This window comes from Musca domestica, unplaced genomic scaffold, assembly GCF_030504385.1.
Source record: "Musca domestica strain aabys unplaced genomic scaffold, Musca_domestica.polishedcontigs.V.1.1 15, whole genome shotgun sequence".
NCBI classification, from domain to species: domain Eukaryota; kingdom Metazoa; phylum Arthropoda; class Insecta; order Diptera; family Muscidae; genus Musca; species Musca domestica.
This window is the reverse complement of record NW_026712207.1, coordinates 5,343,219-5,367,780: the sequence shown is the minus strand read 5'-3', so window position 1 is coordinate 5,367,780 and position 24,562 is coordinate 5,343,219. Positions and strand designations below refer to the sequence as shown.

The following is a 24,562-nucleotide window of genomic DNA, read 5'->3' as shown; positions in this document are numbered from 1 at the left end:
GTCCTTCTTCTGGTCTTATCTAAGAAGGTCTTCTGTAGGAAGACCACTTTGCAAAGGCCCTCTCTCTCTTCCCTCAGTCAATTCATCCCTGTCATCCCAAACTAAAGCCGATAGTTTTTAAGTATTTTCATAACACAATTAATATGTTTAACATCATTCCTTCGGCGACACAAAACAACAATAAGAGACGTAATGAAAAAACAAATGGAAAAAAAGGATCAACAGGACATCAATATATGCGTATCCGTACATAAACTGTGATGATGTTCTTATCTGATTGTTTCGCCCAAGTTTTGTGTGCAAATCAGAAAAAACATGTGTTTCAGGTCACATGACACGCGCCGGGCTACAAATCGTCATTTATACCCTCGCTTCGATGGATGTCGGCGGCAGGGATGGTGGTTGGATGCTTCAGTGCGGCATGGTTATGGTGTTTGCTTGTTTTTAACCAGAATATCGTTCTTGGATGCTCTGGTACAATGCAGTTGGTAATGTTTTTCGAAGCGACCTGGTTTTTGAAAATCACAGCTGGTTGAGTTTGTTTTTATTCCAGTTTACAATTTGCGGCCCGTTCAAGTGCTTTATTAAATAGAACGACGAAGCAAGCGAACCTAATAGAAATGCAAAAATAACATTGAATGGTGGATTGGTTTAATTTAAAATGAAAAAATTAAGAACGATTGCCCTGAATGTTTGTGTGGGAGTCAATGCACATGTTTGAAGATTGAAATTATATTGACTGGTGCAGCGCAGGTTGTGGAATCGTAAGAGGAAAATTAAGGATGGTTGGATGGATAGATCTAGAGTTGGAGTGGTATTGGAATTATGAATGTTTTTGCAAGTATCACAAAAAATCTCCAATTAAACTTTAAAAGTTGAGGTTTTTTTCAGTAGGTACTTCAAAAATGTTTCTAAAAATTGCGATTTTTGGTTAAAAGGAATTTTAAAATTGTTCAAATTTCTTGGTCAGAAGGTAATGGAAAGACAATGTTTTTGTAAAAATTCAAGATTCCAATTCATGTTTTGGGAGAAAATTCACGATTTTCGCTCAGAAGACTTAGAAAAAATAAAAAAAAATTATTTTTGTCCGGGAAGGCCATTAAAAAATTGAGTCAGAATATATTTGAATATCTTTTATTAAAAAATGTTTTGAGGGATTAACAGAATCCTAAACGAGGATCTTGTAAATTTTTTTTGACCTACTCGTAGTCCATGAAATAAAAAAATGATTTTTAAGCGACTTATAGCGCCCCCGTAACGTTTTTATTTTAGGGGGACTATCTGAACATCAACAGTTAAAATTTTGAATAATTTTTGAGCGGCTATTTGAGCCTTGAACGAAGATCATTATTCTAGTCACAGATTTTTAAATGTTTTTTAATACTTGTCTGAGCGCCAAACCTTGTACCTATCGGAGTAACAAACCAGATTTTTTGTAATAATTTTATAACGAAATCTGAGCCCCGAAATTTGGATTTTCTTAAAAAAATTTTTTGAGTGAGTAGCTAAGACCCAAAATTTGGATTTTTAAAATTATATTTTCTGCGAGCATTATGCTATATTTACGTTAGAACTTTTTGTAGGGTTAACCTACTTTGAGAGGATTTATTTGAAGTAAAAGTAATGGATATGACAATTTAAATCAAAATCCAGTGGGTTAACCCTCATATATATAAACGTACTTTTAGAGTCCCAAACGTAGATTTATTAAAATTAGTTTTGAAGTGAAAACGATTATTTCTAAGACTTGGTTTGACTAGATTTTTGAAATATTTCTGAGCGACCACTGTCGTATTTATACCCTCAGCCATATGGCTACAGAGGGTCAAAACGTGCCTCATCGAAATAACGATTTTAGACCCTTGGCCTTTTTGCACCAAATTCGTTTCAGGACATTTGGAGTCGATCTAGCGATGTCCGTCTTTCTGTCCGGCTGGCTAGCTGGCTGGTGCGTACGATAACTTTCGAAGGGCCCTTCCGATTTGGTCCGAACTTGGTACGTCTTAATATTATTATCAAATTTAGATCGAATTCGGAGATGGGCAATGTCGGTCCACTCCTTCTGAAACCCCTCACAAAAGGTTCAAATTTTCAAAAAGGAAATGTTTGTATGTCTGAAATTTGTAGAGATTTAGATGCTTATTTCGCTTTCTTCGAGCGTTTTGTTTTTCAAAATCTTGAACCCTATGTGGGCAGGTAGCAATAGAAATTATCCGATCACTACCATATTTTTAACAGATCTTGTATTGATGAAAATATTTAGATGTACTAAGTATGGAATGGAATCGGATGTTAATTTTGCATTTTATGAGCTTTATGGATGTTCAAAATTTTGAGCCTTTGTGGGGGGAGGTACCTGAAGGAGCGAACCGATATATTCCATCTTTACAACAGATCTTTTGTATAAAGAGAACCTTATGCTTATATTGCGTTTTACGACCCCTGTAGATATTCAAAATTCTGACCCGTTGTAGAGGAGGTACCACAAGGAATGGCCCGATCTCTTCCATTTTTATAACAGATCCTGTGTTGATGGAAATATTCAGAACGGCCAACTCTAAATTGGTTGTTAATTTCGCGTTTTATGACCTTCATGGATTTTCAAAATTTTGGCCCTGTGTAGAGGAGGTACCAGAAGGAGTGGACAGATATATTCCATATTAACACCAGATCTTGAGTATATAAAAATATTGGGATGTGTGAAATTTGAAAACAATCTGATTCTTACATTACGTTTTATAAGAGTTATAAATATTTAAAATTATGACCCTTTGTGGGGAAAGCACTTGATGGAGTGGATCAATATTATCCGTTTTTGCACTTAATATTAGGACTCGCAAAGTTGGAGCCAAATCGGATTGTTGCTTCTCTTTCTGTGCAGAAAATATATGTATATTTTTTATTTCGACCTTTTTGTGGGGGATGTACCAGAAGAAGAAGTGGACCGATGTATTCCATATTAACACCAGACCTTGGGTTAATAACATTATTGGGATGTGTAAAATTTGAAGACAATCGGACTCCTACATCACAAGGGCAAAATCTAATTATCGTTTCTCTTTCTGTGCAGAAAATATATTTTTTGAAAATTTCGACCTTTTGTGGGGTCGAATTAACCTTCGGTTAATACAAATATTGTGATGTGTCAAATTTGAAGACAATAGGACTCTTACATCACATTTTATATGAGTTATAATTATTCAAAATGTGTACCCTTTGTTGTGGAGGTCCTTGATAGAGTCGGCATATATTGTCTATTTTAGTACCTGACCTAGCACTGATAAATATATTAGGATTTGAAAGTGTGAGCAAAATCGGCTGAGCCTTTTTCTTTCTGTGCAGTAAAATATATATTTTTTAATTTCGACCTTTTGTGCGGGAGGTACCAGAAGGAGTGGACCGATATTGCCTATCTCCGAACTCAATCTAAGGTTGATAATAATATTACGATGTACCAATTTTGGACCAAGTTTGGATACTACCTTCTATAGTTATCGTGAGCACCAACCAGCCTGACAGACGGTCGGACATCGCTAGATGGACTCCAAATGTCCTAAAACGGATTTAGTCCAAAGAGACCTAGGGTCTTAAGCCGTTATTTCGATGAGGCACGTTTTGGACCTAAGTCTCTTTGGACCAAATCCGTTTTAGGACATTTGAAGTCGATTTAGCGATGTCCGTCCATCTCGAAGGGAGTATTCCATTTCGTCCATACTATGCACATCGTAATATAATTATCAAACATAGATCGATTTCGAAGATGAAGATGGGCAACAAAAGGTCAGAATTTTCACATAACATAAGCGTCACCAGATTTTGTGCAGACTTTGAAGAATATAATATCTTTATTAGTTCTATGTGTGAAAATGGACAATATTGACCCTCTCCACCAAGCACCTGCACCATAAAGGGTTAAAATTAAAAAATTAAATATGAGGTTAATATGGAAGTTATACATTTTATACATACATACATACACATTTTTAAAAAGAGGAAAATTTCGATATAAAAATCTACCAATTAATTTTTAGATTGTGACCTTTTTGACATGAAAGGTTTTATAACTTTAAATAAAATGTATTTTTATACCCTCCACCATAGTATGGAGGGTATATTAATTCTGTCATTCCGTTTGTAACACCTCGAAATATATATTTTAGACCCCACAAAGTATATATATTCTTGATCAGCATAAAATTCTATGTCGATTTATCAATGTCCGTCCGTCTGTCCGTCTGTGGAAATCACTCTAACTTCCGAACGAAATAAAGTAGGTTGATAAAATTTTACTCAAATGTGTACTATGTATGCAGGACTTTTGGTATTGAAAATGGGCCATGTAGGATAAAGTCTTCGTATAGCCCCCATACAAAGGTACCTCCCGATATTCGGTATTTTGATGATTTTAGCGACATTAGTTACCGAAATTGTTTCAAATTTGGTATTTGAAGTTCGTAATAGATACTACAGCATAAAACAGAAAATGGGTCATGATGGTCCACTTCTTCGTATACCCCCCCATATAACGGTACCTCCCGATATTCTGTATTTTGATAATTTTAGCGACATTATTTACCAGAATTGTTTCAAATTTGGTATTTGAAGTTCGCAATAGATACTACAGCATAAAACAGAAAATGGGCCTTGTAGGTCCACTTCTTCGTATACCCCCCATATAACGGTACCCCCCGATATTCGGTATTTTGATGATTTTTGCGACATTATTTACCGGAATTCTTTCAAAATTTTATTTGATGTTCGTAGTGGATACTACAGCGTAAGACAGAAAATGGGCCACGTAGGTTCACGTCTTCGTATAGCCTCCATTTAACGGTACCCCCCGATATTCGGTGTTTTAATGATTTTAGCGACATTAGTTACCGGAATTCTTTCAAATTTGGTATTTGAAGTTCGTAATGGATACTACAGCCTATGACAGAAAATTGTCTGTGCAAGTCCACGTTTTATAACCCCCATGGTACCTCCCTATATTCGGTATTTTGTGATTGTGATTTAGCTACATTATAAACTGCGTTTTTTTTAGCTTCGCATTTTAATGTTGAAATAGCTTGTGACAAAAGTTGCCTATGCAGGTCCATTTCGTCGTATAGAGCCTAATATATGGCTACATTCGGTATTTTTAAGATTTTAACAAAATTTTTAACGGATTTCATTTTTTTGAAAATTGTTAAATTTGTACCAAATGGTGGAGGGTATTCAAAGTTCCCGGCCGAACTTACAGCTTTTTGTTAAATACTAAAAATTTCTAAAATTTGTAATTTTCTGGGTTTTACAGATATGTGACGTTAGTGAAATTTTGGGTGGTATGAAGCATTTACACTCCCCCTCTCTGAGTCTCTGTAGAGACTTGATGGACCAAACGTACTTCCTTGTAAGAATTCGCTATTCGAGTATCTGTCTTAAGTCTTTCGTTTACCATTGTCATCTTTCGCATAGCAAGCAGTTTCGAAAATAGTTATTGAACAGCAACAAAAATCATCACCCCTCCCCAAACCCTAAAAGATGCAACCACAATTTACCACAGAAAATTTTCCTTTTATTAAAATAACAAAAATGTTCCTTCATAAGATGGTCTCCGACATGTGTTGCCATTCTCATATCAGGCACTGTCGTGGTGACAATTGCCGTTCGGTGGAACCAAGTGTCACCAGGCTAATTTATCATATCAGCCGGGCGCAAGCACAAGTGCATGCATTCAGACACTGTTAATAGCTTAAGTTAAGGATGGATATCTCAATTTGATCCTAAATACTTTAGAGGAAAATCACTATCCCCCTCCCCTCTCTCTCTCCATGAAATTGGAAATCGTTACAATTAATTCCTTTCTCCCCTCTGCATTACCACCCCGCAAATCTAAAACAATCCAGCCACATTGACATTGAATATGAAAGCCATAATGCATGCTTCTACAGCTAATCGTCAAATAACAAGCGGCAGCGGCGCGGGGAGAGTTGGAAGCGAATGCCCATGGTAATGCGGGCGGTATTTGCGGGCAATGGGTGCGTGGCAAATTTCATTGTCACTTTGCGTGAGCCATGGCAATGGACCAACTATTGTTGGTTTCTGGGCGGGTAACTTTGTGTTATTTGGCAAGTGCAAATGTTGGTAATGGCCTTGGCTTTGGTTTTCGTTGGTTGGTCTCTGGTATGGTGACAGGGGTAGTGTTCGGTGGTGGTGGTGGTTGGTTGATGATGTTGCAGTTATTCGCCTGGCTCAATGATGACAGCGACGATGATGTTAATGTTGCCATGGGTGGTGGTTGTTGGTTTCTCCCCCCTCCCCTCCCCTCCTCTCACACTCTCCTGTGTGCGGTTGTTAAACTTGTATGCATATTGAATTTATAGTTTATGCGATTATTCTTTTGTTGTTGTTGTTGTTTTATTGAAACATTAGTTTCGGCGTCAGTTGTTTTCATTCACACTACATTAGAGGAGAGATGTGCGGAGCCAGCATTTTGAAATCGATGTTTGGATTTGCTGAAAATGCCTGATGAATTTTTGAGATATGCCTGTAATGAAATTGCAAAATCAATAGTGTAACCCTATCTTTTTGATAAATCAAATCCAAATATGATACTGAAAGGATGCCCTGCGGTTATGGTCATTACGGGGAAATAGGGAAATGTAATGTAGGTTGTAATGTAAGCTGAAGGTCCTCTAGTTCATTAATAAAAAAAATTAGGCAACCTTTAGTGTCCTTTTAGCTTAAAGACAGCGAGTTCCTGCAGAAAAGTTTTCATTTAGGATCTGCCCCAAAAAAAAAGTTCAAAATATAGACCCAATATTCGGTATTGTCCTGTTTGTCCCAAGTATAGTACCATAAAAATCCAAGTTCTTGGCTCTGATAGTCGCTCAAAAAATGCTGAAAATAATCGAAATCCAACACATTCATATTTGGGGCTTTAAAAATGCACTCTTGGACTTGAAGGTCAATTTAAAATAATTTTAAGAAATCGCCTGAAATATCTTAAAAGTCACCAAATATTTTTTTTGAAAATCGCTTGCATCTTCGGATGTGTAATACGTAGCGCCGTAATGTTCCTCTTCAATTGTTGTGAACAAAAATTTCATTCAAAATATTCCGAATACTTAACACCCCTGCCTATTTTCAAGGAAAATGGCAATTATATCTCTGAACCAAGATACGCCCCAAATAGTGATTCGTTTTGCCTGTATACGTATTTTTAAAAAATCCACGTTAGGTGCTCTCATAGTCCTCAGAAAATATTTTTAAAAAATCCACGTTAGGTGCTCTCATAGTCCTCAGAAAATATTTTTAAAAAATCCACGTTAGGTGCTCTTGTAGTCTTTAGAAAATATTTTTAAAAAATTCACGTTAGGCGCTCTTAAGTCCTCGGAATATATTTTTAAAAATCCACGTTAGGTGCTCTTATAGTCCTCAGAAAATATTTTTAAAAAATCCACGTTAGGTGCTGCTAAAGTCCTTAGAAAATATTTTTAAAAAATCCACGTTAGGTGTTCTTAAAGTCCTTAGGAAATATTTTTGAAAAATCCGCGTTAGGTGCTGCTAAAGTCCTTAGAAAATATTTTTAAAAAATCCACGTTAGGTGCTCTTATAGTCCTCAGAAAATATTTTTAAAAAATCCACGTTAGGTGCTCTTGTAGTCTTTAGAAAATATTTTTAAAAAATTCACGTTAGGCGCTCTTAAGTCCTCGGAAAATATTTTTAAAAATCCACGTTAGGTGCTCTTGTAGTCTTTAGAAAATATTTTTAAAAAATCCACGTTAGGTGCTCTTATTGTCCTCAGAAAATATTTTTAAAAAATCCACGTTAGGTGCTCTTATAGTCCTCAGAAAATATTTTTAAAAAATCCACGTTAGGTGCTCTTATAGTCCTCAGAAAATATTTTTAAAAGATCCACGTTAGGTGCTTTTATAGTCCTCAGAAAATATTTTTAAAAAATTCCGCGTGAGGTGTTCTTTTAGTCCTCAGAAAATATTTTTAAAAAATCCACGTTAGGTGCTCTTAAAGTCCTTAGAATATATTTTTAAAAAATCCACGTTAGGTGCTCTTATAGTCCTCAGAAAATATTTTTAAAAAATCCACGTTAGGTGCTCTTATAGTCCTCAGAAAATATTTTTAAAAAATCCACGTTATGTGCTCTTATAGTCCTCAGAAAATATTTTTAAAAAATCCACGTTATGTGCTCTTATAGTCCTCAGAAAATATTTTTAAAAAATCCACGTTAGGTGCTCTTATAGCCCTCAGAAAATATTTTTAAAAAATCCACGTTATGTGCTCTTATAGTCCTCAGAAAATATTTTTAAAAAATCCACGTTAGGTGCTCTTATAGTCCTCAGAACAAATTTTTAAAAATCCACGTTAGGTGCTCTTATAGTCCTCAGAAAATATTTTCAAAAAATCCACGTTAGGTGCTCTTATAGTCCTCAGAAAATATTTTTAAAAAATCCACGTTAGGTGCTCTTATAGTCTTCAGAAAATATTTTTAAAAAATTCACGTTAGGTGCTCTTATAGTCCTCAGAAAATATTTTTAAAAAATTCACGTTAGGTGCTCTTATAGTCTTCAGAAAATATTTTTAAAAAATACACGTTAGGTGCTCTTACAGTCTTCAGAAAATATTTTTAAAAAATCCACGTTAGGTGCTCCTATAGTCCTCAGAAAATATTTTTAAAAAATCCATGTTAGGTGCTCTTATAATCCTCAGAAAATATTTTTAAAAAATCCACGTTAGGTGCTCCTATAGTCCTCAGAAAATATTTTTAAAAAATCCACGTTAGGTACTCCTTTAGTCCTCAAAAAATATTTTTAAAAAATCCACGTTGGGTGCTCTTTTAGTCCTCAAAATATTTTTAAAAAAATCAACGTTAGGTGCTCTTATAGTCCTCAGAAAATATTTTTTAAAAATCCACGTTTGGTGCTCTTATAGTCCTCTGAAAATATTTTTAAAAAATCCACGTTAGGTACTCTTATAGTCCTCAGAAAATATTTTTAAAAAAATCCACGTTAGGTGCTATTTTAGTCCTTAAAAAATATTTTTAAAAAAATCCACGTTAGGTGCCATTTTAGTCCTTAAAAAATATTTTTAAAAAATCCACGTTAGGTGCTATTTTAGTCCATAAAAAATATTTTTAAAAAATTCTCTTTTGGTGTACTTATAGCCCTTAAAAATATTAAAAAAATCCACGTTAGGTGCTCTTAGAAAGGTTTTTTAAAAAATCCACGTTAGGTGCTCTTATTGTTCTCAGAAAATGTGTTTAAAATACGTTAACTAATATTTTAGTCCTTATAAATATTTTTAAAAAATCTACGTTAGATGCTATTTTAGTCCTTAAAATATATTTTTCAAAAATCCACGTTAGGTTCTCTTATAGACTTTAAACTTTAAGAAAATATTTTTAATAAATCCACGTTAGGTGCCCTTATAGTCCTTAAAAAATCAAAATTTAGGAACTTAAAGTGATATTTTTTTATCCTGTCAGGGGTTCTTTTTAAAATAATCCACATTCGGGATCCTGACTTCACCTCTACAAAATAAAGACAATATTATACGTTTACAAAAAAAAATCCATGCATTTAATGGAGTCATGCTGTCCTTTTAGCATAATCTTGCCCTATCTATGCCCTAAGTTTACAACAGAAAAAAAATCCGAATCACTCTCCCAATAAAACTTATTTGCAAATATTCTTATCAGTTTAGCTCAAATGATATTTTTATCAGTTTGCTTTCTATTGTTGAGTTGCAATCGCAAAAAAAAAAACCGACAAGGAAATCCTATTCAAAAGCAAAGTAGATTAATTAATTTATCAATTAACGCTACATAAATTCCAACAAATGATGCGGAGTTCAGACAAAGGAAAATTAATGACATTGTGTGCAGGATACAATAAAGAGAGTCCTTCTTCATTTACCGCCTGGTGATTTTCCTGTTGATAAGCCTTCTACACGACGACGATGATGATTGGCAAGGATTGGTTGGCTATGTTTTTGTTCCATGGTTAAATCGGTTAAAATAACAAAACCTGTCGATCTACAAGTTCATTTTGAAATCAAATCATCAAAGGGTCTATCCAACCACATCCAACCCAATGGAGCGAAAACTCGCCTGCGGAATAACAACACAAATCTGCCACACCTGCATCGGATTCCAGGTCGTTGTATGGGTAATGAGTTGGCCTACGAAGAAAACTACCCCCCTCTTCCACCACTCCTCTCTCTCTAAAACTCGCATTGAAACCATAACCACCAAATTCACCACCATTCAAAGAAAAACATCATCGTCATCATCATCATCAACGACCGGGTTGGGCCAGCTATAGCTACAACTACAACAAGCTATACCCAAACGCTTCGTTATGGTGTGTTAATGTACAAAAGATGTCATTTTAATCTATCCTTGGAAGAGATGTTTGGTGTTCTCGTTGTTGTTGCTGCTGCAGAGTTGCGTGTATTTTTACAAGGGTGCCAAACTACGTTCAGCTATTAACTTTTTGCCTCAACAGCAAGTGCAGCGAGTGGCCCTGCTAATGTCAAATTGGGTACTACTTGCCGATGCCGTACGTTTTCAAATCCATTTTGCCTTGACGAATGAATTGCCAAAGTCAGACGAGGCAACACAGTGGGGGAATGTTAAATAATTGTACAATGAAGCTTCAAAAAAAAAAAATATATATATATATAAATAAGGATTATAGGAATCCCTAACGTGGATCTTTTAAAAATATTATTTTTTAAGAGCCCCTTACGTGGATTTTTTCAAAATATTTTTTAAGAGGCTCCGGAAGGATTTTTTCAGAATATTTGTAAAGACTAAATGAGTCCTTATCGTTGATTTTTTAAAATATTGTTTTAAAGACTACAGGAGCCTCCAACTGGTTATTTTTTAAATATTTTTTTAAGGAGTCCCTAATGTGGATTCTTTAAAAAGATTTTTGATAGGATATAGGCCAGTTGATTGTAGACCAGTTGTGATATAGACCAGTTGAGTGAAACGTAATCAAAATAGACTATCTCTATATGTAGACCAGCTGGCCTCCTGGTTAGTCGGTGTAGACAATCTTGCCTCCTGGCTAGTCTATGAAGACCAGCTGGCCTCCTGGCTAGTCTATGAATACCAGCTGGCCCCCTGGCTAGTATACGAAGACCAGCTGGTCACCTGACTAGTATACGAAGACCAGCTGGCCACCTGACTAGTCTACGAAGACCAGCTGGCCGCCAGGCTAGACTACGAAGACCAACTGGCCCCCTGACTAGTCTACGAAGACCAGCTGGCCGCCTGGCTAGTCTACAAAGACCATCTGATCCCAGACAAGTCTACAAAGACCAGCTGGCCCCCTGGCTAGTCTACAAAGACCATCTGGCCCCCTGACAAGTCTACAAAGATCAGCTGGCCTCCGGCGAGTCTGAGAAGACCATCTGGCCTCCAGCTAGTCTAGGACGACCATCTGGCCACTAGCTACTCTACGAAGACTACTCTGGTTGCCAGCTGGCCACCAGCTGGTCTACGAAGACGAGCTGGCCTTCTGACTAGTCTACGAAGACGAGCAGGCCTTCTGACTAGTCTACGAAGACGAGCTGGCCTTTTGGCTAGTCTACGAAGACGAGCTGGCCTTCTGGCTAGTCTACGAAGACGAGCTGGCCTTCTGGCTAGTCTACAAAGACGAGTTGGCCTCCAGCTAGTCTACGAAGAAGAGCTGGCCTTCTGACTAGTCTACGAAGACGAACTGGCCTTCTTGCTAGTCTACGAAGACCAGCTGGCCCCCTGGTTAGTCTACGAAGCCCATCTGGCCTCCAGCTAGTCTGCGAAGATCCTCTGGCCTCCAGCTAGTCTATGTAGACCAACTGGCCTCCAGCTAGTCTACGAAGACCATTTGGCCTCCAGTTAGTCCAAGAAAACATTTGGCCTCCAGCTAGTCTACGAAGACCATCTGGCCTCCAGCTAGTCTAAGAAGACCATCTTGCCTCCAGGTAGTCTAAGATGACCATCTGGCCTCCAAGTAGCCCATGTAGACCATCTGGCCTCCAGCTAGTCTATGCAGACCATCTGGCCTCCAGTTAGTCTATGTAGATCAACTGGCTCCTAGTTAGTCATTGTAGGCCAACTGGCCTCCAGCTAGTCTACGAAGACCATCTGGCCTCCAGGTAGTCTTCCAAGAACACCTGGCCTCCTGACTAGTCTACCAAGAACGTTAGTCTACGAAGACCATCTGGCCTCCAGCTGGTCTACGAAGACCTCCAGCTAGTCTACGAAGATCATCTGGCCTCCAGCTATTCTATATAGGCCATCTGGCCTTCAGCTAGTCTTTGTAGACCATCTGACCTCCAGCTACTCTATGTAGATCATGTGGCCTCCAGCTAATTTATGTAGATCATCTGACCTTCAATTAGTCTATGCAGACAATCTGACCGTCAATTAGTCTATGTAGATAATCTGGTCTCAAGCTAGTCTATGTATACCATCTTGCCTCCAGCTAGTCTATGTAGAATGTCTGGCCTATAGCTAGTCGGTGTAGAACACCTGGCCTCTAGGTGGGCTATATAGACCATCTGGTTTCCAGATGTGCTATATAGACCAACTGGCCGCCCAGCTAGTCTGTATAGACTTCCAGGTGTCCAGCTAGTCTAAATAGACTTCGAGGTCTCCAGCTAATCGATATGGACTCACTGGCCTCCAGCTCATCTATATCGACTCTCTGGCCTCCAGCTCGTATATAACGATTCTCTGGCCTTCAACTTCTCTAAATAGACTAACTAGCCTCTAGTATGTCTCTAAAATCACTCTGGTTTCCGGCAGGTCTATGAAGTTTTCCACCTACCAGCTGGTGTTCAGATGAACTATCTGGTGCCCAGGGAGTCCTTATGGACTATCCGGAGGCCATAGAGCCCATATGGACTATCTATAGTCAAGGTAGTCTATTTAGATGCCCTGGATGGCTTTATCTGATATAAGTTTAAACACTTGTAATATTATATCTTTTTAATTTTTAGGGAATTTTTTAACCATAAGTATGAACCCCACTGTGTCTCTGCAACGATTTGCCTTCATCTCTATACGTTTGTGTGTGTGTATGTGTGCCTTTGTTTGGTTTTTGCATTTAACCATGAAGGATACGTTTTTTTTTGTTGTTAATATCAGCCGAAATAACCTGACATCGCTTGCTGTTCCTTCACATTTAGCCATGGCAAGGGGAGGAGGGGGGTTCATTTTGATGATTTGGTATTAGCAGCAAGTCTACTGGCCGAGAATCATGTAAAATTCATCGAGCCTGCACTAATACCAACATTAGAAACTTGTCTTACGAGCTCGCCCAGTGCGTACTTGCAGTTATTGTTGTTCTTTGTATGCTACGCGTTCTGCTTGCCAGTCAGTCAAAAAAGAGAAAAAACAGCTGACTACGTTCTCAGGCGATTGGATAAAGCTTCTTGTACCACGATTCACTTGTGCGTAATAAAACTTGTACGAAATCAAAGAACACAGAACGAAAAAGGGGTCGAACAAATGCTCTACAACATGAATGAAGGTTTTTTCTTCTTCAAGTTACGAGTGGTGTTGTGCGAGCCACTAGTTATTGCGTTAATGAATGTGTGTGTGTGTGTATATTTATGAGATGAGATGATTTTGATGGTTCGATGGTTGGATCGTTTCGATGTAAAGCTAGAGTTGAACAATTGAAACAATATTTGTTGAAGCACCGTGGTTCAGATGGCGTTTTTGCATTGATTTTTCATGAATTTATTTTAAAGGGTCTAACGGAGCCACTTGTTTTCGGGTAAAGGATTACCCTTTTTGAGGTGTAGCAGTATCAGAAATATTTTGCGAGGACCCAGAAGAGCAACAAACCTTGATATCTTAGCAATATTTTTAGAGCCACAAACTTGGACTTGGACTAACTTTATGGGGACCTAACAGTGAAAGGAATATAGATTTTTTCGAATATTTTTTGAGGACCTATTTCTGACTCCAACCTTGATTTTTTTAGAAAAATTTCGAAAAACTTGTTAGAGTCGCATTCGTGGATTTTTTAACAATATTTTTTGAGGTACTATCAGAGCCACTATTGTCAATTTTTTTAGAGTTGCTTTGAGAACCCACCGGCGTCAAAAACTCCGATATTTTTCAGGAACTGTAAGACCTGATAGAAACCCCCCTCAACATCACAGTCCATCTTCAATAATTTGTAACATTGGCATCTGTGAATTGGCAACGCCTGAAACAAAATAAACTAGAATTGGTTTTGAACTCATGGACGTGAGTTCATCGTCTGGTTTGCTCTGATTCGAACACCACTTATCGATTTGCCAATGTTTAGCCTACAATGACCTAGCGCTCTTCAGCTTCATCTGGAAATATTGTTGGGGTTTATAAAAAGGCAATATCCAAATGATTGAATATCTAGTATAGCTGACCACTTCCACGTTTCCACATGAAGTTGGTAAGTAGAGGTGTTTTCACTGAGAATTTTCAAAAATTAGATAACAATTCTAATTTTCCTTCAGATTTTCCTAATTGTCATTGGCATAGCATGGAGCAGTGCTGCGCCAGCTGGGTATCCCAAAATGAAACCACCGGCAAAACAACTACCAAAACCCGGTGGCGGTGGTGGAGGTGGCGGTAAGGGGCCAAGTTCATCATATTTGCCACCAAATCGTGGCGGTGGTGGAGGAGGAGGAGGTGGTAAACCGCCACCTTCCACATATTTACCTCCTGGTGGAGGTAATGGCGGCGGCGGAAGAGGTGGTGGTGGTAATACCTATTTACCTCCTGCTGGTGGTGGTGGCGGAGGGCCTGGAGGTGGAGGAGGCGGCGGCGGGGGTGGAGCTGGTGGCGGAGGAGGTGGCGGCGGTCCTGTTATACCAATTATAAAATTTGAATCCCAAGTCAATACCGATGGATCGTATATGGTGAGTGGAAAACTAAATGGACTGGCTGGAGGACAGGGAGTTTTTAGGGAAATACTGGATGCCAGTTAGTCTTTTTGGAGAAGCTCGAGTGCAGGGAGTAGTTATAGAAAAGCTGGAGACCGGAGAGTCTCTATAGACATGCTGGAGGGCAGATAGTCTCTATAGACGAGCTGGTGGTCAGAGAGTCTCTGTAGACGAACTGTAGGCCAGATAGTCTCTATAGACGAGCTGGAGGCCAGGGAGTCTATATAGACTAGCCGGAGGTCAGATAGTCAGAGAGGCCAGAGAGTCTCTTTAGACGAGCTGGAGGCCAGGGAGTCTATATAGACTAACTAGAGGCCAGGGAGTCTATATAGACTAACTGGAGGCCAGGGAGTCTCTTTAGACGAGCTGGAGGCCAGGGAGTCTATATAGACTAACTGGACGCCAGGGAGTCTCTATAGACGAGCTCGAGGCCAGAGAGTCTCTATAGACGAGCTGGAGGCCAGAGAGCCTCTATAGACGAGCTGGAGGCCAGAGAGCCTCTATAGACGAGCTGGAGGCCAGAGAGCCTCTATAGACGAGCTGGAGGCCAGAGAGTCTCTATAGACGAGCTGGAGGCCAGAGAGTCTCTATAGACGAGCTGGAGGCCAGAGAGTCTCTATAGACGAGCTGGAGGCCAGAGAGTCTCTATAGACGAGCTGGAGGCCAGAGAGTCTCTATAGACGAGCTGGAGGCCAGAGAGTCTCTATAGACGAGCTGGAGGCCAGAGAGTCTCTATAGACGAGCTGGAGGCCAGAGAGTCTCTATAGACGAGCTGGAGGCCAGAGAGTCTCTATAGACATGCTGGAGGGCAGATAGTCTCTATAGACGAGCTGGTGGTCAGAGAGTCTCTGTAGACGAACTGTAGGCCAGATAGTCTCTATAGACGAGCTGGAGGCCAGGGAGTCTATATAGACTAGCTGGAGGTCAGAGAGTCTCTATAGACGTGCTGGAGGCCAGATAGTCTCTATAGACGAGCTGGAGGCCAGAGAGTCTCTTTAGACGAGCTGGAGGCCAGGGAGTCTATATAGACTAACTAGAGGCCAGGGAGTCTATATAGACTAACTGGAGGCCAGGGAGTCTCTTTAGACGAGCTGGAGGCCAGGGAGTCTATATAGACTAACTGGAGGCCAGGGAGTCTCTATAGACGAGCTCGAGGCCAGAGAGCCTCTATAGACGAGCTGGAGGCCAGAGAGTCTCTATAGACGAGCTGGAGGCCAGAGAGTCTCTATAGACGAGCTGGAGGCCAGAGAGTCTCTATAGACGAGCTGGTGGGCCAGAGAGTCTCTATAGACGAGCTGGTGGGCCAGAGAGTCTCTATAGACGAGCTGGTGGGCCAGAGAGTCTCTATAGACGAGCTGGTGGGCCAGAGAGTCTCTATAGACTAGCTGGAGGCCAGGGAGTCTATATAGACTAGCTGGAGGCCAGGGAGTCTATATAGACTAGCTGGAGGCCAGGGAGTCTATATAGACTAGCTGGAGGCCAGGAAGTCTATAGAGACGAGCTGGAGGCCAGTGGGTCTATATAGACTAGCTGGAGGCCAGGAAGTCTATAGAGACGAGCTGGAGGCCAGTGGGTCTATATAGACTAGCTGGAGGCCAGGAAGTCTATATAGACTAGCTGGAGGCCAGGAAGTCTATATAGACTAGCTGGAGGCCAGGAAGTCTATATAGACTAGCTGGAGGCCAGGAAGTCTATATAGACTAGCTGGAGGCCAGGAAGTCTATATAGACTAGCTGGAGGCCAGGAAGTCTATATAGACTAGCTGGAGGCCAGGAAGTCTATATAGACTAGCTGGAGGCCAGGAAGTCTATATAGACTAGCTGGAGGCCAGGAAGTCTATATAGACTAGCTGGAGGCCAGGGAGTCTATTTAGACTAGCTGGAGGCCAGGGAGTCTATATAGACTAGCTGGAGGCCAGGGAGTCTATAGAGACGAGCTGGAGGCCAGGAAGTCTATATAGACTAGCTGGAGGCTAGGAAGTCTATATAGACTAGCTGGAGGCCAGGAAGTCTATATAGACTAGCTGGAGGCCAGGAAGTCTATATAGACTAGCTGGAGGCCAGGGAGTCTATATAGACTAGCTGGAGGCCAGGGAGTCTATATAGACTAGCTGGAGGCCAGGGAGTCTATATAGACTAGCTGGAGGCCAGGGTGTCTATATAGACTGGCTGGAGGCCAGGGAGTCTATATAGACTAGCTGGAGGCCAGGAAGCCTATATAGACTAGCTGGAGGCCAGGAAGTCTATATAGAGTAGCTGGAGGCCAGGAAGTCTATATAGAGTAGCTGGAGGCCAGTGAGCATGTATAGACTAGCTGGGCGGCCAGACTAGGTAGGAGGTCAGTTGGTCTACATTAACTAGGTGGGCGGTTAGTTGGTCTATATGGACCGGCTTGGCGGCCAGTTGGTCTATATAGACCGGCTTGGCGGCCAGTTGTTCTACATAGACCGGCTGGGCAGGCGGTTGGTCTACATAGACCGGCTGGGCAGGCGGTTGGTCTACATAGACCGACTGGACGGCCAGTTGGTCTTCATAGACCGACTGGGCGGCCAGTTGATCGAAATAGACTAGGTGGAGGTCGCGAAGATAATATTTTTTAACATTTCAATATTTTTTTTATTTCATTGCAGTACGAATATGAAACCGGCAATGGCATCAACGTCGATGAAATGGGCTATTTGAAAAATGCTGGCGACAGTGACAACGAAGCCCAGGTGGCTGAGGGTTCCTTTTCGTTTACCAGTCCGGAAGGTGAATCATTTGTTGTCACCTATATTGCCGATGAGAATGGATTCCAGCCGCAGGGTGATCATTTGCCAACACCACCGCCAATACCGCCAGAGATTCAAGAGGCATTGGATAAAATTGCAGCTGGTGGGGGGCATCCGGATGATGGTAGCGGTGGTGGAGGAGGTGGTAATGGAGGTGGTGGAGGCGGTAATGAAGGTGGCGGCGGTAATGGTGGTTATGTCTATTAAATTGTTTTCTTTTAACGAAAACTTTAAACTGTGATTCAATGGGCTTCTAAGAATGTGAATGACAAAATATCAATATGTCCCTCTCTCTTTCTCTCTCTCTCCCTCTCGATTTTTTTCTCAAGGCATTCTCTTAGCATCAATTTTTTGTATTATTAGCAAATTATATAATAAATAAAGAATTTACAAAGAAAAATAATTAAAATTCAGTTTTTGTTTTTTCAAAAGAATTCTGTGGATGATGCGCAATTGTTTTTAGAGAATTAATAATTATTAAAAACGCATTTTAACCATTCTGAACGTGTTTTATATTTTCTACAGAGAATTTATGCCGGTTTTAAAAACAATAATAATTATTAATGTGTTACAAGTTGTTCCAGTTCCAAATTGGAATAATTAAATTAATCTTCAAATAATATATATGTTTTATTTTTCAAATCAACTCACTTTTCATTAATCATCGTCTGAAAAAAATGAATAATGGCAATATAATAAAGATATAAGCTAAACAAATGTCTGCCATAATAACGTGTGACGTTATAGATTGAGTCACGCAAATTGTTTTCTTTTTTTTTTTAATTCTTCTTTGGCGTTTCATAACTTCTTTAGACGTCTTCTTTGTTATATAAATTGCCTAAAGCATTGCAGAACACCTTAAAGATAGATATAATTAAATACCAAAGATTCGTCAATTGCCAAGAATTCGGCTACACCCTACGTTATATCTAACAAATTTTGGTAAATTTTGAATTACAGGTGAAATCTAGTAGATTACACTGTGAGTCAATTTTTTATTTTTTTTTCAATAATTACGGAGGAAATCTAGCAGATTTTAAAAGTAGGGCTAAAAACATGGACAATTTTCCGTCATAGGTTGTAGTACCCAATACGAACTTTAAATACGAAATTTGACGTAATTCCGGTGTATAATGTTGCGAAAATCCTGGAGTTACCGAATATCTTGGGGTAGGGTTATATGGGTGCTATACTAAAACGTAGACCTATGTAGACAATTCTCTTCCAGGGTTGTATATTCAATTCAGACAATTTCGTTGAAAAATGTGACTAAAATCATCAAAATACCTAATATCGGGAGGTACCGTTGTATGGGGGATATACGATATCGCGGACCTATATATACAATTCTCTTTTAGGGGATAAAGTACCCCTGGCGTGGATTTTAAGACAATCCCATTCAAAAATATGGCTAAAATCAACAAAATACGGAATATAGGGACCTTTAGGGACAATTCTTTTTCAGGGGTTAAAAAAGTTACGAAGAACTCAGACAATTCCATTGAAAAAATGTGGCTAAAATCATCAAATTGATCCATATCGTGGGTACCGTTATATGGGGGCTATACGATATCGTGGACCTATATAAATATATAGAAAATTTTCTTTCAGGGGGTAAAGTACTCACGGAGAACTCCTTGTGTAGAATTTCAGATAATGCCATTGAAAAATGTCAATAAATTCATCAAAAATACCGAATATCGTGAGGAATCGTTATTTGTAATTTCAATGGATTTACACCGAGCTCAGTTTTCAATATTTGCCGAATGGAATATTGCGATATGTCCAGCTCACGAGCCATTTTTCGGCCACTGCGATCGATCAAGGCGCTTCTTTACTTTTCGAACCATTTCTGCTGATTTTGCTGTTTTCTTCCGTCCACTTCCTTGACGTCGGGCTACGCTACCAGTATCACGGTAACGAGCGGTGGTACAAGACACAAGAGATTTATTCACATTAAAATGCTGGAGTGCTCTAACGAGAGCCACTTCTGGTTTTCCAACCAAATATAAAGAAATCACACTATCACCCTTGAATTCCATCACGAATAACTTCTTTCTGGGAAAATTCTCACCAAAATGCTTTTGTACGCTTGTAAATAATATAATGAGCTGTCACTGGAATAGTTTTAACAGCTGTCGGACGAGTGGCTTAGAAATTACCGTAGTCCGAAGTTTGTTGCAGTTTTTTCATCTCGCCATCTATAGTGTCTTTGGAAATATTATAGATAAAAATACAAGACATATTTTGGTCGCAAATTTTAACCCTCGAGCGAGTCAATAAACGGGGTGTTTTCGGTAAATATGGTTTAAAATTCTCTTTAAGCGGGATCGAAGCAAGTCAAAATATTCGACAAAATTTTTTTTTCATAAAATTCTACTTTAGGGCCGCGCATTTTAGGGTTAAAGCCGAACTTGTTTGAGTTTTTGCAAAAATCTCGTACAAAACTTAATTTCGGACACAATATTTCACTATAAGTCACCGAAGAAGAGAAAACTCTAATTCCAATAGATATCAAGAAAATATTTGTAGCAATGTTGAAAAAAAGGAATACAGGTAATAATCCTTAATTCTTAATCAATTTTTCATGCATGAAATTAACATAAAACTTAGTTCTAGGCAGAAGGTGTCAAAAGACGAAATATTATACAGTACATTTAAATTTAAATCGTAAAATTAATCATATACTTAAATATAGCAGATTTTATATAGTTGTTAAAATTATTTGATTTCGTTTTACGGCTAAATTAACATGCTTAAATTTTAAGTGATCAGTATTGTCCTATTTTGATCCCCACCTACATTTGAACTACACCGAATGTTATTTTCGCTCATTGTAAGAATTTTATTTTTTTTTCTCTTTTTTCATGGGAAATTTTTGAAACTTTCAGGAGGAGGTACCAGAAAGTCTGGGCAGATATTTTCGATTTTTACACCCTAGTCCAAAATATTGGGATGTGATATCGATTTCACATACTACACAATTAATTATTATTTTTAAGAACTTTGATCCTTTGTGGGGGAGGTACAAAAAGGAGTGGGTCAATATTGTCCATTGTCACACCTAACCTAAATATAACGATGTGCCAAGTTTCTACAATATCGCTCAATATTAGAATTTTTGTTTTTGCAAAAAAAATTTGAAATTTTGTACTTGGAGGTCTGGATAAAATTTGGAAAATTGAGTGAGGAAATGAATACATCCCAAACACCAACAGTGATGCGTATAACAAAACGTACCATACCAATAAACCGAGATTTTTAAAAAATATTTTTGGAGAGAATACCCCGAACGTGGATTTTTAAAAAATCTTTTGGAGGGAATATCAATGCCCCAAACATGGATTTTTAAAGAATATTTTTGGAGGGAACATTAATGCCCAAAACGTGGATTTTTCAAGAATATTTTTGGAGGGAACATTAATGACCCAAACGTGGATTTTTTAAGGATTTTTTTGGGAGGGAATATCAATGCCCTAAATTGGAGTTTTAAGCATTTTTCTGGAGGAATGATCTATGCTCCAAACGTGGATTTTTAAATAATATATTTTAGAAGAAACATCAATGCCCAAAAAGTGGATTTTTGAAGAATATTTTTGGGAGGGAACACCAATGCCCCAAACGTGGATTTTTAAAGAATATTTTTGGAAGAATTTTTGATGAATATTCTTGGAGAGAATGCTGATGCCCTAAACCTGGATTTTTAAAAAAATATTTTTGGAGGAATTTTTGAAGAATATTCTTGGAGAGAATACTAATGCCCTAAACCTCGATTTTTAAAGAATATTTCTGGAGGGTAAATCAATACCCCAAACGAGGATTTTTAAAGAATTTTTTGTAATGGCGTCTCAAATAAACTTGTGCGTTACTTTCAGGCTTCAAATCGAAAAATGTCCGGGGAAAAATCAATCAAAAAAAAAAGGAAATATTTTCGGAGTATTGTTTTTTTTTTTGGAAACATCGATTCAAATATTTTACGATATACAGTTTAAATATATATTTCATTTCTTTTGTTACTTTTAGTAAATTTTGATGAGGAACATTTTTGTCTTTGACGTCATTCTTCTAAAATTATGCTTTTTTGGAGATTTTTGCACAAACTCACAAAAAGTACGGCCTTAACCCTAAAATGTGTTTTTCATATATACGAATTTCTGGCGTTTATGTAAAATTTAGACTCTTAATGTCTTCCAAAACCTAGAGTAGAATTTTATGGCAAATAATTTTGTAGAATATTTTGATTTGCTACGATCCCATTTAAATGGGAGTTTTTAATAAAATTTTGAAAAAAGTATTTTTATCTGGTATAATACCGAATTTCGAGGAATCCTAATCCCAACATTTCCAAAAGTCTGGAAGAGGGAGGAGCTTGCCTCTTCTACTTTGGTTACCTTACGATGTAAACTTTCAAAACGCCGATACACGTGTCTCCTTTTTAATCTCAGAATAAATCAATAGTCTAAATCTTACCGAAATTAAAGTCATTTTCGGGCTAAAGCAGTATTTCGAGCGAGGGAGGTGCAAGAAGGTAAGCATTGTCAATTTTCACAACATACCTGAATATTACGATGTGCCAAGTTTCGATTATATCGAGTACTCTCTTCGCCCAATGTACGATTTTTCCAAAATATTGAGCTTTTCTAACGGAAGGGTTCATACTCTAGTTTCACCCCCATTGGTGCGTGTAATAAAATGAATAGTTCCAGTTCTATACCTACGCTATATGCCAAATTTAGTACTACTTAGTACTTTTCGTACACATTAGAGAACGTATTTTCAAATTCAATTACATTAAAACTGTAGGCTCAAAGCGGTCCTGGTACAAAAATGAACCTCTTTTTATGCATTCTATGCCAAATTTTGTATCACGTAGAGCTTTTCGTTCACTATAAGGTACGGATAACCTACTTTTTTAAAAGCTACGCACTCACCGCGATTCTAATACAAAAATGCATAGTTCCATCTCTTTTCTTACACTCTATTCCAAATTTTAGTACCATTTTGTACTTTCGCACACGTTATATTATGCATTTATAAATGTATCTTTTTATCTAAACGTCATATACTTACGATGACCCTCTGTTACAAATTTTCAAAATTTCAGCTCACTTCCAATGCTACGTACTAAATTTAGTGCCAGTTAGTACTTTTCGTACATTATATAGTACCCAGTTGATGCCAAACATTTAATTTCCTACAATATATACTACATTTAGTACTTTTCGTACTCTTCGAACATTTTCACCCCCCTAATTCCTGTTCTTTTTCCAAAAGAACAGGAATTAGGGGTGTGAGTACCAAATTATAAGCTTTTAGTACTTTGCGTACACTTAAAGTTAAAAAAGCCCCTTTGGTGCATCTCTTTCAAATTCTAGCACCATCCGTTCACCCTATACAAATAGTGCGATGTTTTATTACGAATTTTCAAAGTGGTTTTCTACCCTTTTGTTTTTCATATACAAAATTCAGAGTTCCCGCAGGTCCCAATCGCTCCATATTTACGGTACTATAATTAGTACCTTTTTGTACTTTTATTCCGCCTTAACACTCACCAAAATTTTTAAGATTTTTCTTCAGTTTCGCCTTGGCTTTGATGAATTATCCTTCTCTTCTATTAATCTGGACTAGGTTTAGGGCTTCATCCAATTGTAATGGCTTATAAATCATTAGAACTTTTTACGTTTAGTCAATTAAAAGTTCTAATGTAGGGCATACCTTAATGCCTGCCAAACTCCCCCTTTACTCTGAAAATCCCAACGCTTTCGCATCACAAAAAGAAAAAAAATCAAAATTATTTCAAAAGAAGAATAACAACAGCTTCCACCCAACAGAAGAAGAATAGAATAGAGAAAAAAACACAAGAACATCATTATTAGCCGATGATAAGGTGATCATGATGATCGTTATAAATATTATTGGCTAGGCCAGTTTAAAATGCTTGCTGCTAAAATCAGTTGTTTTTTGCACACGCTACAGAACAGAATTGAAAAATACCTAACGCCGGTAAAAGAAAAAATTGTGAAGACAAAATAAAAAAAACCATAACAAATGAAATCTCTAACAGTGAGTTGGCGGGGCCTGACAAGTTCTTGAGAAAACATAAAATTATTAATAATTTGTTTTTAATTATTAATATTTTAGTTGACGTTTATTGTGACCTTGGCCATCGTATACAGCCTGCTCCACAGCAGCAGTGGTGCGGTGACCACGAATGAAAATGGTGAGAGTCAATTTCATTTTGGGTAAGTCGGACATAAACATGAAAATTTCCGAATTTTATTTATTAATTTATTTCAATTTCAGTTTCAAAACCAACAACGGCTATCAGCGTGTAGAGGACATTAAATTCAACAAAACCTCAAATGCTGTGGCCGATACCAAAGAGGAAAAAACCGAAGATCCGGTAGAATTTCGCGGTGGTTACAGCTTCATATCGGCCGATGGCTATGAGTACACCGTCAAATACAAGGCCAACAAGAATGGCTTCCAACCCTATGTAACTGCCCACAAAATAAAGGAAACTTCTTAGAAATCCGTAATCGTATTCATATTCGTATTTATTTGCAAAGCAGAGTGTTGACATTAATTTATTATTGTTTTTTTTTTGCGTGTGTCTGTCTGTGTTTTGTTATTAAACAAAACAAATGTATTTTATTGTTTTTTTTTTGAGTGTGATAATCATAAATAAACTGGTATAAACAAAAAGATTTGGAAGCGGTAAAGTATTTATGGAACAAGTCCATGGATGACGGGATTCTCCCATTAAATAACAGTTATGTTTTCCAGTTTTTTATTGTGTGGCGGAATAAACCGCTACTTAAAGAGCATTATAAAGACATTTTATGACGATCACGTCATATTTTG

General features: G+C 38.2%; 2 protein-coding genes across 2 annotated transcripts; both read left to right on the top strand.

Annotated features, from left to right (window-relative positions):
- The first annotated feature begins 14,426 nt into the window (after positions 1-14,426).
- On the top strand, positions 14,427-17,905 carry LOC101901724 (pupal cuticle protein 20). Its single transcript, XM_059119825.1, has 3 exons — positions 14,427-14,435; positions 14,500-14,904; positions 17,558-17,905. The coding sequence occupies exons 1-3, from the start codon at positions 14,427-14,429 to the stop codon at positions 17,903-17,905; spliced, it is 762 nt and encodes a 253-aa protein (XP_058975808.1).
- Positions 17,906-23,602: 5,697 nt separating this feature from the next.
- LOC101897079 (endocuticle structural glycoprotein SgAbd-5) lies at positions 23,603-24,242 on the top strand. The gene is made up of 3 exons (XM_005175749.4): positions 23,603-23,761; positions 23,840-23,940; positions 24,002-24,242. Exons 1-3 carry the CDS (start codon positions 23,747-23,749, stop codon positions 24,225-24,227), a joined length of 342 nt encoding a protein of 113 aa, XP_005175806.1. The 5' UTR covers positions 23,603-23,746; the 3' UTR covers positions 24,228-24,242.
- Positions 24,243-24,562: the final 320 nt, after the last annotated feature.